This window comes from Ursus maritimus, unplaced genomic scaffold (genome assembly GCF_017311325.1).
Source record: "Ursus maritimus isolate PB19 unplaced genomic scaffold, ASM1731132v1 scaffold_21, whole genome shotgun sequence".
In the NCBI taxonomy this organism is placed as follows: domain Eukaryota; kingdom Metazoa; phylum Chordata; class Mammalia; order Carnivora; family Ursidae; genus Ursus; species Ursus maritimus.
In genome coordinates this window covers 33,291,182-33,304,623 of record NW_024424564.1, presented here as the reverse complement: position 1 = coordinate 33,304,623, position 13,442 = coordinate 33,291,182, and the positions used below count along the sequence as shown (strand labels likewise).

At 37.2% G+C, this 13,442-nt stretch overlaps 1 protein-coding gene across 1 annotated transcript in view; it reads right to left on the bottom strand.

The window, feature by feature from the left end:
* Positions 1 to 13,442, bottom strand: part of CFAP54 (cilia and flagella associated protein 54) — a 286,069-nt gene that overhangs the window by 111,567 nt on the left and 161,060 nt on the right. Inside the window, exons 41-45 of the mRNA XM_040637071.1 lie at positions 12,970 to 13,057; positions 12,455 to 12,661; positions 7,122 to 7,188; positions 4,726 to 4,908; positions 2,150 to 2,236 (exon numbers count right to left, since the gene is read on the bottom strand). Coding sequence (XP_040493005.1) covers positions 2,150 to 2,236; positions 4,726 to 4,908; positions 7,122 to 7,188; positions 12,455 to 12,661; positions 12,970 to 13,057 — 632 coding nt within the window. The remainder of the gene's footprint in view (positions 1 to 2,149; positions 2,237 to 4,725; positions 4,909 to 7,121; positions 7,189 to 12,454; positions 12,662 to 12,969; positions 13,058 to 13,442) is intronic.

Below are 13,442 nucleotides of genomic sequence, written 5' to 3'. Positions count from 1 at the left end.
GACATCGTGGACCACAACATGGTCAAAACCTCCTCTCAAAACCTCCTCTCTGGCTTCGCTGAACCACCCCTGACCCCCTAACAGGTCCATACTGTCTGATCTCTATATGCTTCACACTATTGCCTGCCAAGAATATTCCTTTCTTCCTCTCTCCCTCTCAGTTAGTGCTGCTTTCTTCACTAGATCTTACCTCCTAGTAAAACCAAGACCCAAAGCTATTTTCCCTCTTTCAAACTCCAGGAGACAGTGCTCATCACACTCATTTGGAAATGATCAAGTGGCAGATGTACGTGTTATTGTCTTGTGTGTATGTCCTGTCTCTCTTCTCTTATATTCACTTCCTTATAAGCAAGGACCATGGGTTACGTTTCTTTGATTAGAGTTACGAACATGATGCTTTTACATAGGAGATAACAAATGTCGTTTCAGAGGTAAAGCAATAAATATTTACCAAGTATCTTCTAGGTGAGTTTCCATTAAACACTAAGGAAAGTGTGGACAGTAGGCATTTGATAAATGTCTATAGATTTTAAATGCAATTCAACAATTAATTACTGAGTATCAATACATGAATGTATTACTCAAGATACAATAGGGAATTAAAAGATGAATAAGATTCAGGCCCTAACCTCAGGAATTTTGCAATCCTGAACAGGGCACTGTTTTTAAAAAAGAGAGAGAAAAGTTATATGCAGCTTTTTTTAAAAAGTGTTATTGGAAATCAAAAGCAGGAGAACTCCTAAAAAGTTCAGTAAGTCAGAAAGAGTGATACAGAAATTTCATGGCTGATAAAAAATTATTTATTCTTGAGTTAAAATTTATCCTCTTAATAGTTAGCACCAGAATTCCTCCTAGGGAAGGTATTGTCTTTATTTAGAAATAGAATGTTATAGACTCTTCGGGTCTGAAATCATAGGCCCAAGGGCAGGGTCCAGATGGAGAGAGGAGTTTCAAAGGGAAATTTAATTTTCCCTCATAAGAAAATATGAAATATTTGGGGGGAAAGTGTATAGGGTATTTCTAAAAAAGGATAAGAAGAGTTAAGCCAGTGGTGTGAGGGAGCCACTTACTCATAATTGCAGGAGGAGCTTGCGCATAACTTGTCCCAATTTCACATTCAGTAATGCCTGGTTGGTAGGCTGAAGTCAGCTATAGTGGGAATATTTGCACCATGGAAACTGAAAGTGCTACAAATCAGGGCTTTTTTTTAGAGTGAGGTGTGAAACACTTACCAGCACACAGCTGATTAAGCCATGGGATGGGAGGCAAAAGCATAAGATGTTGGCTAAGAAATATTTTAAACCCAGAGATGCCAAATATTCTATTTTAAATTGTTTGCTTTGCCTCAACTTACATTTTCCTGTGTTCCAAATTTTCACTAAATCCAGTATGAAGATAAAGGTCTTGGGTGAATGTGTTGTGCATGTTTATGTGTAAGTGAGAGTGTGTGTGTGTGTGTGTGTGTGTGTGTGTGGAATGTGGCCGAGGACTGAATTCCATATTCAAGATGAGGAGGCGCAGAGCAGGGAGCAAATCCGCTGGATGTTGAGATGATCCATGTGCAAAACGAATTCAACAGAAGTGAGTGACTGTGACCACTGCTAACAAGGAAAAGGGCAGAGAAACTGAGGTGCTCGAGGTTCCTACCCCACATGGGGTTCAAGCCACCTGCACATGGATCTTAAAGGCAGAGAGCCCCACCTGACTTCTAGGTTACAGAATTAGTTATAACCTAGCACCTGTGTGTTTTGTCACTGCAATTGCCTGTACAATGAAAACTTCTCACATATAATGATATACATAAAGATTCTTAGCAAAAAGTTCACAGAAACTTCAGGAAACAGACTCGTTAGTTTCCACCAGGAAACCAATATTCCAGAAGCAGTGATTTCCAGGCTGACTGATGTTGGGCGAGCCTTGTTCCTACATGTAGCTGTTCCTCACTTTACTGTGGCCCAAGCATAAAACGAGCTAACAATTCAAACAAGCTCTCTCTCATACTTTATTATAATAATGGGCATTTTTTTAAAACATCAGCAAAATACCATATTATTATCAGCTTATTATTATGGGTATTAGAACCGAATTAACTTATGACAGTATCTTTACAGTTCAAGAATATCAAACATCTTAAAAGTTTGTCACATACCTTGAGGATCCTTGCTTCTAGATTTCTGACCAGATCTTGGCAAATTCCAGAAACAAAATATTGGTACAATGCAAGGAGAGGCAGAACCTACCAATGGTAAAAACACTTTTTTTCATTTAAAGCATGTTTATCAAGTGAATAACTTAATAATAAAATGTAGCCAAATATTAACATGGGAGATGTTACATAGAACAGCAATTGATTCTGCCATGCTATGAGGCGAAGTGAGATGATCTGCCCAGCAGACACTTCATGTACTGTGTGGTGACTAACATAATATAATAAAAAAAATATTATTTAAAAATAAATAAATAAATAAGTAACATGCTTGGTTAGGTCTATCGAGAAAAAAAAGGGTTAAATTAAAAGCAGTGCCTTTGGAAAAAAAAAATAATTTTATGAGAACGTAAAAGTGCTATCAGGGAGACTTAAAGATGCCACCTGGTACCCAAAACCTGTTTCAAATCTCTTTAAGCATGCAAAAGTGAAAATCCAATCATCTTCCTTGAAAAGAATTAATTTAACATATATGTATGAATCACTGAGGCCTGTAGAAACATTCTAGCAAATGAGCTATCAAATAACTGCGAAATCTAAAGCAAAGGAACTCCCATCCATGTCACCTACTCACTCATGGCAGCTGCTATTTGTCTGGAATATCTCTATCAGCAGAAGAATATTTATAACATGCCCATTATGTGTCAGGCACTGTTAAATGACAACAAAATCTAACAAGTCCTTGCTTTCACAGAGCATATATTCTATTGATTACCCAAGCTTACTCTTCATATAATATTTTTATTTTCCTAGAATTAACCCCAAAGTTCAACTCCTCTTGACATCTCATGGATACGGGTGAAGGCTTCAACTACCCATATTTTGGTTGATCCAACCACTATCCAGCCAGAGTCAGGTGTTGAGGGGATAGGTGTTTGCCTAGACTTCTGAACAGCTTCTGATCTCAACTGAAAACCAAGCTTGGTTCCTACAATTGGGCCTTTCCCTGTTAAAGGGAGATAGAGCACGGAGGAGTATTGGGATCCCCATTATTTAGCAAACTATTTCCCGTGATCCCACAGCAATGGGTCTCCTAGCAAGTTCTGTATGTGACAGCAGTCTCCTTACCCACTGGGCTTCTTCTGGAGGGTAGTGTAACACAAAATAGAAACTGTTTACATCTTGCAAGTTCAGTTAAGGAACCTCTAATTGTCAGTCAACTGGCAGCTGCTAACAGCAACAGCTTTTTAAATGGTTTAGAACTGGTCTTAAATGATTTCAAACATAATACATTTTTCTACAATTATGCATTACAAACATAACACAATATCTTTTTCTACAATTAATGCAGCACAAAGCAATAAGAGTTGGCTATTACCTTTGAGATTGTTTCTTTTCTTTAGTGAGAAATAAAAACGTACCACTTTATTGCTGCCAATTGCTCAATTATTCAGAAAAATGTTCTCAATTTCTTAAGCTTCAGAGAAAAAAAGTCTCATTTCTTTTCCAATACAGTGATATGTATTATATATGAATATGACTAGGCAGCTAAAGGTTACCCAGGGGATAGAACTATTTTCTAAATCCAGAAATGAATCCCCTTAACAATGAGAGGAGCACCATTTTGTTATCTTTTTCTAATAAAAAAATTTCTTGCCAAATATGCCAAGTGTTAAAAGCATTTATCAATCTCTTCACTTTAACACATGGCTTTATAATTTAACAACTCATATCAGGGGACAATAAATCTTTTCAATATAAGGAGAGAGAATGAATTAGAACAAGAGAATAGTAAACAATATGCAAGGGGGAAAAAGAAAGTAGGTATGAAAATTATGGAAGAAAAGGAAAGAACCAAAAAAAGAAAGAATAGGTATTAAGAAGCAAACATGGTGGGGGAGAGACACAAATGTAGAGGAAATAGCATATAGGAAGAAAAGAGGAAAAACAAAATAAAGGAGAAAAATATAAAATGACCAATAGGTAGAACATACTGATTTATTTTTTAAATGTAACCAACTTCAAATTTATGATATATACTGCGATTTATTTCCCCAAAGGAAGAGAATTGTATGAGGTTTTGAATATCTTTGGATATTAAGAAGTATTTGTCTTTTATTTCACAGTTTGAATCTGTTGTTCACAGGGAGAAGACAAGAGACACAAAGATCAATTTATCTCAACAAAGAAATACTCTCATAGTTTGGGTACTGATATGACCTGCATGACTTAATGCAGTGAGTTACATGTGTACTAGATTCCTCTCTTTGAGACCAGTGAAATATTCAATTTCTCCAACTGTCTTAAGAAGGAAGAAAAAAGATAAAGTAATAGAGCAAAAAGAGAACAAAATCAAACAGACATTGACTTTGCATCCAAAATGCAGTGCAAATAATGATGTCAAAGAAGGAATATTAATTAATATATTTTATTTTGCAGTATAGGTAAGAATCCTGAATCTAGCGTTTAAGAGTTAAACAAGACCAGCCAAGAGAACATTAGCAAAATTTGAAAGGTTTAAGGTATAAGGCAAAAATACCACAGCGAATTAAGATTTGTTTATTTTACAAATGACTTACTGTTAGATTTTGCTTAGCATAGTGCAGTTCACGTATAACATAATACAGACTTGCAACTACAGAGCAAATGTCAGCCCTGTATCTGTCTGAGAAGAGCTCGATGCCTGGGAGAAGCTGAGTGATTTCATACTGAGCATAGCAATGTTCAGCTTTGGGGTGTGGAAGTGTGGTTCTAAGCAAACCCTGAAAATGAAAACAGATGAAATGAAGAGCTATAAGTTGCATTTGCAACACCAAAACAAAAAGATAAGTATACATATTACTTCCTAAAGTGCTTAGCATATGCCTAGCACATTGTACCTTGTAATAAATGGTACTTATCATTAATATTATCATTATAGTTCCAAATGCTTCTATCACTCAATATGGGCCTTTTAAAATCCATGGTAGTTGTATACTTACTATCTGCAGAAGAAATTATCATTATATTATCATTTGTTGGGGTTAATTTTGTGTTGGACACTATTGGTAAATTCTTTATAAACACTACCTCATTTAATCCTCATTTAACCTACCCCTAGAGGGAAGGATTATTACCTCACAAATAATATAATTGAGGCTTAAACAATTAACTTATATGAGGTCACACAGCTAATGGTGGCAGAAAGAAGATTCAAAGTCACATCTATTTAAATAAAAAAAAAAATCTATGCTCTTCCCACTATACCAACCTATAAGTAGAGGAGATAACAAATGATTTCAGAAGTCTAAATCAAGCAGAGTTAATTCTGAATTTTTAATTGAATTAAGTAAAAAGATGAGTTGTTTAATTTTGCCAATATTTCTTAGGTAATTTATATGACCAACATCGTATTCGATGTTGGGAAATAAGATTGATACACAAAATCAAATTTTACATTTAGGAGTTTTTCTGATCTTATCCTAAATAATTAACATTAACTAATGACATGCATTACAAAATTATTTTAATGTATATATCAGAAAAGAATTTTAATCAGATTGCTCATTAAAGTTATAAGGTACCTACTCTAAAATACTATGCAGTTGTTCAAATTTTTAATTTTACAAATCTGCTTTAAAATCATTAAAAAAATTAAGCTTTTAAAATAAATCCTACCAGGTTTTATTTAAGGTGCAGTATTACTAAAACATTATGCCCAAAGTAAGCAAAAATTTAGTTGTTTTTTTTTTAGGATTTTATTTATTTATTTGACAGAGATAGAGACAGCCAGCGAGAGAGGGAACACAAGCAGGGGGAGTGGGAGAGGAAGAAGCAGGCTCCTAGCAGAGGAGCCTGATGTGGGGCTCGATCCCAGGACTCCGGGATCATACCCTGAGCCGAAGGCAGACGCTTAATGACTGCGCCACCCAGGCACCCCGCAAAAATTTAGTTTTTTTAAAATTGCTTATTTTCTAAAACATTAACAGCATTATCTTCAAGAACAAGCAGTATCAGACAGTAAAGTATGCAATATAAGGAGTCAGTATCAGATTATCATTCCCTTTGCACTCTTGCCTCTTCTATCTCCTCTCTTTAAAGCACAGGCAAGATGTGCATGGAACATAAGAAAAGTGAAAAGTCTGGCCTTCATCCAGAAAAGGCTTTCCAGAGAGCTTATCTATCCAGATTTCATAAGCTTTCAGACACCTCTGATACAGAGAACACGGGTGTCCACCCTTTAAGGTAAACAGAACCTTTAGTAGGTTGCAAAGGCCCCTGGCTACATCCCTGTATCTCAAAATGTCTTGTATTTCAGATAAAAGCTCTTTTCTTCTTCAGTGAAGTTAAACCAAAATTCTAAGAGCTGCCAACACTCTACTTCTGTAGTCTTAAGCTTATTTCTTGCTTTCATTATATGGTGTACTTCACATTGTGCAATCGAGCAAAACTTTATTTAGAGATAAGGTAATCGAAGGCCACCATGTGGAGTCAAACAGACTGGCTTCGCAGCTCATTAGCAACACAGTCTTACTAATGATGAGAGACTCAGTTTCCTTATCTGCAAAACTCCTTCCAGAGTCTAAAGAAGAAAGAGAGTCTGCTGAATAATCAAGGGGAAAATGCTACCTTCAGCTAGTGAAGGAAAGATGGACTCATGATATCTCATCAAAGTCCGTGCTCTTTTCCTACCTGTGAGTTTTCTGACTATGATAAACCACCACACTTTTTTTTTTTCTGACTGAATGGTGACTACTGTCAGAAGATGTACATAGGGGCGCCTGGGTGGCACAGCGGTTAAGCGTCTGCCTTCAGCTCAGGGCGTGATCCTGGCGTTATGGGATCGAGCCCCACATCAGGCTCTTCTGCTATGAGCCTGCTTCTTTCTCTCCCACTCCCCCTGCTTGTGTTCCCTCTCTCGCTGGCTGTCTCTATCTCTGTCGAATAAATAAATAAAATCTTAAAAAAAAAAAAAAAGATATACATAAAGTGTTACCTGAAAGAGTAATGCAGACAAAATGCAACAGTTGGTTCTCTTGTCAACCTCTGAGATCATAATAAATCTAAATAAGTACAACAAAAAGAAATGGATTCATGGACAATTTTCCAATAATAATGTTATATAAATACATCTCCAATACTCATAGATTTTCCAAAATTAAAATAGACTTTGTGATTCTAAAAGTGTTACACACTTATATAAGATCTAGAACACAGAAAAAAACAGAAAAAACAAAATGAAATATCACTATTAAGACTAGCACCTAGTCTCTCATGGGATAGGCTGGTGATGGGTATTAAGAAGGGCACGTATTGCATGGTGCACTGGGTGTTACACTCAAATAATGAATCATGGAGCATTACATCAAAACCTAATGATGTACTGCATGTGCATGGTGACTAACGTAACATAATAAAAAATTATTATTAAAAAAAAAAAGACTACCACCTAAACATGATTACTAGTAACATTTTGGCTAATTTCCTTCTAGAATTTTTTCCATATATAGAAAAATCTAAATTTTCTCTATAGATCAAGATACCATGCATATTTTTGCCCACCACACCCTATAGATAAACTAATGGAAAGGTGAAAGAAAACTATACCTCTACTCCTTCCACACTTTTTAAATTTCTCACATTAGTCAAGTCTTTAAGCTATCTGTCAGTGCTAACTATGTATAAGACACTGTGACATTGATCTATGTATTGTTTTTGTGCCAGTACCCTATGTCTTGCTGATGACAGCTTTGTAATAGAACTTGAAGTCCAGAATGGTGATGCCACCAGTTTTGGTTTTCTTTTTCAACATTCTTTTGCCTATTTGGGGTCTTTTCTGGTTCCATACAAATTTTAGGATCATTTGTTTCAACTCTGTGAAAAAAAGTTGATGATATTTTGATAGCGATTGCATTGAATATATAGATTGCTCTAGATAGCATAGACATTTTAACAATATTTGTTTTTCCAATTCATCAGCACGGAATGTTCTTTCTATTTCTTTGTGTCTTCCTCAATTTCTCTCATGAGTGTTCTATAGTTCTCCGAGTGCAGATTTTATACCTCTTTGGTTAGGTTTATTCCTAGGTATCTTATGTTTTTGGACCAATTGTAAATGGGATTGACTTCTTAATTTCTCTTTCTGTCTCATTGTTAGTGTATAGAAATGCAACTGATTTCTGTACATTGATTTTTATATTCTGCCACTTTGCTGAATTGCTGTATGAGTTCTACTAATTTGGGGATGGAGTCTTTTCAGTTTTCCACATAAAGTATGTCATCTGTGAAGAGAGAGTTTGACTTCTTCATTGCCAATTTGAATGCCTTTTATTTATTTTTGTTGTCTGATTGCTGAGGCTAGGACTATTAGTACTGTGTTGAACAACAGTGGTGAAAGCAGACATCCCTGTTGTGTTCCTGACCTTAGGGGAAAAGCTCTCAGTTTTCCCCATTGAGAATGATATTTGCTGTGGGCTTTTCGTATATGGCTTTTATATTGAGGTATGTTCCCTCTATCCCTACAATGTGAAGAGTTTTAATCAAGAAAGGATGCTGAATTTTGTCAAATGCTTTTTCTGCATTAATTGAGAGGATCATATGGCTCTTGTCCTTTCTTTTATTAATGTAGTATATCACATTGATTGATCTACAGATGTTGAAACACCCTTGCAGCCCAGGAATAAATCCCACTTGGTCATGGTGAATAATCCTTTTAATGTATTGTTGGATTCTATTGGCTAGTATCTTGGTGAGAATTTTGGCATCCATGTTCATGAGGGATATTGGTCTGTAACCCTCCTTTTTGGTGTCTCTTTGCCTGGTTTTGGAATCAAGGTAATGCTGGCCTCATAGAATAAGCTAGAAGTTCTCCTTCTATTTCTATTTTTTGAAACTGCTTCAGAAGAATAGCTATTAGTTCTTCTTTCATTGCTTGGTAGAATTCCCCTGGGAAGCATCTGGCCCTGGACTCTTGTTTGTTGGGAGATTTTTGATTACTGCTTCAATTTCCTTGCTGGTTATAGATCTGTTCAGGTTTTCTACTGCTTCCTGTTTCAGTTTTGGTAGTTTATATGTTTCTAGGGATGCATCCATTTCTTCCAGATTGCCTAATTTGTTGGCATATAGTTGCTCATAATATGTTCTTATAATTGTTTGTATTTCTTCAGTGTTGGTTGTGATCTCTCCTCTTTCATTCATGATTTTATTTATTTGGGTCCTTTCTCTTTTCTTTTTGATAAGTCTGGACAGGGGTTTATCAATCTTATCAATTCTTTCAAAGAACCAACTCCTAGTTTCGTTGATCTGTTTTAATGTTCTTTTGGCTACTATTTCATTGATTTCTGCTCTAATCTTTATTACTTCTCTTCTACTGTTGGGTTTAGGCTTTATTTGCTGTTTGTTCTCCAGCTCCCTTAGGTGTAAGGTTAGGTTGTGTATTTGAGACCTTTTTGTTTCTTGAGAAAGGCTTGTATTGCTATATACTTCCCTCTTAGGACAGACACATAGATCAATGGAACAGAATAGAGAACCCAGGAATGGACTTTCAACTCTGATCAACTAATCTTCGACAAAACAGGAAAGAATATCCAGTGGAAAAAAGACAGACTCTTCAACAAATGGCATTGGGAAAATTGGACAGCCACATGCAAAAGAATGAAAATGGACCATTTTCTCACACCATACACAAAAATAGACTCAAAATGGATGAAAGACCTAAATGTGTAACAAGAATCCATCAAAATCGTAGAGGAAAACACAGGCAGCAACCTCTGTGACCTCAGCCACAGGAACCTCTTGCTAGACACATTTTCAAAGGCAAGGGAAACAAAGGCAATAATGAACTTTTGGGATTTCATCAAGATAAAAAGCTTCTGCACAGCAAAGGAAACAGTCGACAAAACCAAAAGACAACCGAGGGAATGGGAGAAGATACTGGCAAATGTCTCATCAGATAAAGGGCTCTTTTCCAAAATTTATAAAGAACTTATCAAACTCAATACCCAAAGAACAAATAATCCAATCGAGAAATGGGCAGAAGACATGAACAGATATTTCTCCAAAGAAGACATCCAAATAGCCAACAGACACATGAAAAAATGCTCCACACTTCACTTGGCATCAGGGAAATACAAATCAAAACCACAATGAGATACCACCTTACACTGATCAGAATGGCTAAAATTAACAAGTCAGGAAATGACAGATGTTGGCAAAGACGTGGAGAAAGGGGAACCCTCTTATACTGTTGGTGGAAATGCAAGCTCTAGAGCCACTCTCGAAAACAGTATGGAAGTTCCTCAAAAAGTTAAAAATAGAGCTACCCTCTGACCCAGCAATTGCACTACTAGGTATTTACTCCAAAGATATAAATGTAGTGATCCAAAGGGACACCTGCACCCCAGTGTTTATAGCAGCAATGTCCATAATAGCCAAAGTATGGAAAGAGCTGAGATGTTGATGAGCAGATGAATGGATAAAGAAGAGTGGTATACACACACACCACACACACACACACACACACACACACACACACACTGGAATACTACTCAGCCAACAAAAAAATGAAATCTTGCCGTTTGCAATGATGTGGATGGAACTAGAGGGTATTATGCTAAGCGAAATAAGTCAATCAAAGAAAGGCAATTATCATATGATCTCACTCATATGTGAAATTTAAGAAACAGAACAGAGGATCATAGGGGAAGAGAGGAAAAACAAAACAAGACAAAATCAGAGAGGGAAACAAACCATAAGTGATTCTTAATCTTAGGAAACAAACTGAGGGTTGCTGGAGGGGAGGGGGGTGATGACGTAACTGGGTGATGGACATTAAGGAAGGCACGTGATGTAATGAGCACTGAGTATTATATAAGACTGATGAATCACTGACCTCTACATCTGAAACTAATAATACATTATATGTTAATTAATTGAATTTAAATTTAAAAAAAATTTTTAATATAAAAAGTTTAAAAAACAATAAATTTTTAAAAAGAAAAGAAAAAAAGACACTGTGACAGACTTTCACATATATTATGTGTGGTAGGCTGAATAATGCTCCCAAACCCCTGCCAAAGATACCCATATCCTAATACCCCAAACCTATGAATATGTTGCTTTACATGGCAAAAAAAGGACTGCAGATGTGATTAAAATTAAGGTTAGGTTCAATGTAATCACAATGGTCTCAGAGAAAGGCAGGCGAGTCAGTAAGAGAAGGAGAGATGAACACAGAAGCAGAGGAGAGTGAAAGAGGAAGATAATAGGCTGTCGATTCCAAAGACAGAGCACGGAACCATGAGCTGAGGAGTGTAGGAGGCCTCCAGAAGCTGGAAAACACCAGGAAAAAGATTCTTCCCTAGAGCCTTCAGAGGACAGCACAACCCTGCCAAGGCACTGATTTTAGGACTTCTGACCCCCAAAACTGTAACATAATAAACCTGTGTTGTTTTAAGCCACAAATTTTGTGGTGATTTATTACAGAACAGGAAACTAGTCGGTATACGTTATGACCTAAATTATGCCCCCCCAATTCATACATTGGAGTCCTAACCCCCAATAACCTCAGAATGTGACTAAGATAGGGCCTTTAAAGAGGTAATTAGATTATAATGAGGTTACTAAGGTGGGCCCTAATTCAATATGTCCTTGTAAGAAGAGGAGATTAGGACACAGACATGCACGGAGGGAAGACCAGCAAGAAGACAGCCATCTACAAGCAGAGAGGCCTCTGCTCTGTAGAAACCAAACCTGCCAACATCCTGATCTAAGAATTCAAGCCTCCAGAACTGTGAGACAATAAATTCCCTACAAACAAATCATTTGTTATGGCAACCGTAGCAAACTAATAAAGTATGTCATGTAATTCTCGCCACCACAGTTTACAGATGAGAACAATGAGGCTCAGAGAGAATGAGCAGTGAGCCAAGGGTCCCAGAGTTAGTAGGAGATCCTTGAATTGGGCCCAGGTTGGCCCGCCTTCACACCGTTATTCTTGATCCCATACCAACCCTTCACTCACTCACTCGTTCATTCCACAAGCAGTAATTAAATGCCAACTCCACGCCAGACACTCGGGACACACTGGTGAACAAGCCAAGATCTGTGCCTGTATGAGGCCCACATTCCGGGGGTGGGGATGAGGGCCATAGATAGAGAGAGGAGGGAGAGGAGACGGCCATAGACAACAAACATCACAAATATGTAAACTGTATAGCTTTGTACAATATGGACATAGCTGTCCAAGAATCCCGTGTGTCTCAGGCATGGCGCCCTACATGGCACAGTGGGTACCGCACAAAGGGAAGCTCACTACATTGCCACACTCACTGTGCTATCTTGGCTGCTATGACCGCTCCTTGCAAACATCCCCAAATGCCAACTTTTGACAGAAACTCCTCACTATAATCTTTGGAACCTGGAGGTGAGCTGTTGGTGGCATTGGTGAGTGAGGTACCAAACTCTTTCCACGTATACAGCACATCTTCTTTTTTGAATATGTCATCAAGAGCTTGACACCAACATCTAAAAGCAGCCCTAAAAGAGAAACAGAGCATCAAGCAGCAAGTTTTTCAAGATCTATATTATTCAATCCATCTTCCAAAAGAGGAAGCAAATGCATTGAAGAAGCATTTTAATTAAAATGTTAGAGAATGAAGCTATACCATTTACTGCTCATAACTGTTTCGCTCAGGTAGCCTTTGGTGAATAAAATGTAGCAATGGAATATTATCGAAGAACTAAAATTTATGAAGAACATTTTTTTTTTCATAATACTTAAAAATGCTTTCCAACAAACAACAAAAAAAGTTTTCCCTTGTTCCACTGACTCCTAAAAAATCTACCTTTTCTTTTCGGCAAAGACGAGAAGGCTTCCGAGTTCATGCAATGCCTGAACTTTAAGACTTCTTTGATGGCTGACTTGGAGAACATCTGTATTTTAATCAAGTAGAAGAAGAAATGTCAGTCCCTAGAAAATATCTTCCTCATATTCTCAAGGATATTTAAACTGCGTCATTCCTCAACTGTGTAGATAAGCAAACTGCAAGCTAACACTGCCTTCGCAGGTCTCCTGATACATATACAGAAAGAGAGCAAATGGCATTCTACCTGAACATAGCGGAGGAAGAGGTTGGATCTAAGCGATAGGAAACATGGAGAGAGCGGAATAAGAGTCAGGCAGGGGGAGGTGGTGTCGAAGAGAAATTCAGAAGAGGCGTGCTAGGGAGAAAGGGTGGGGTATATATGGACATGATGTGGGTGGCTGGCCTGTGGTTTTCTTGGGAGTGTGAAGGAGAGAGTGATAGGATTATGGAGG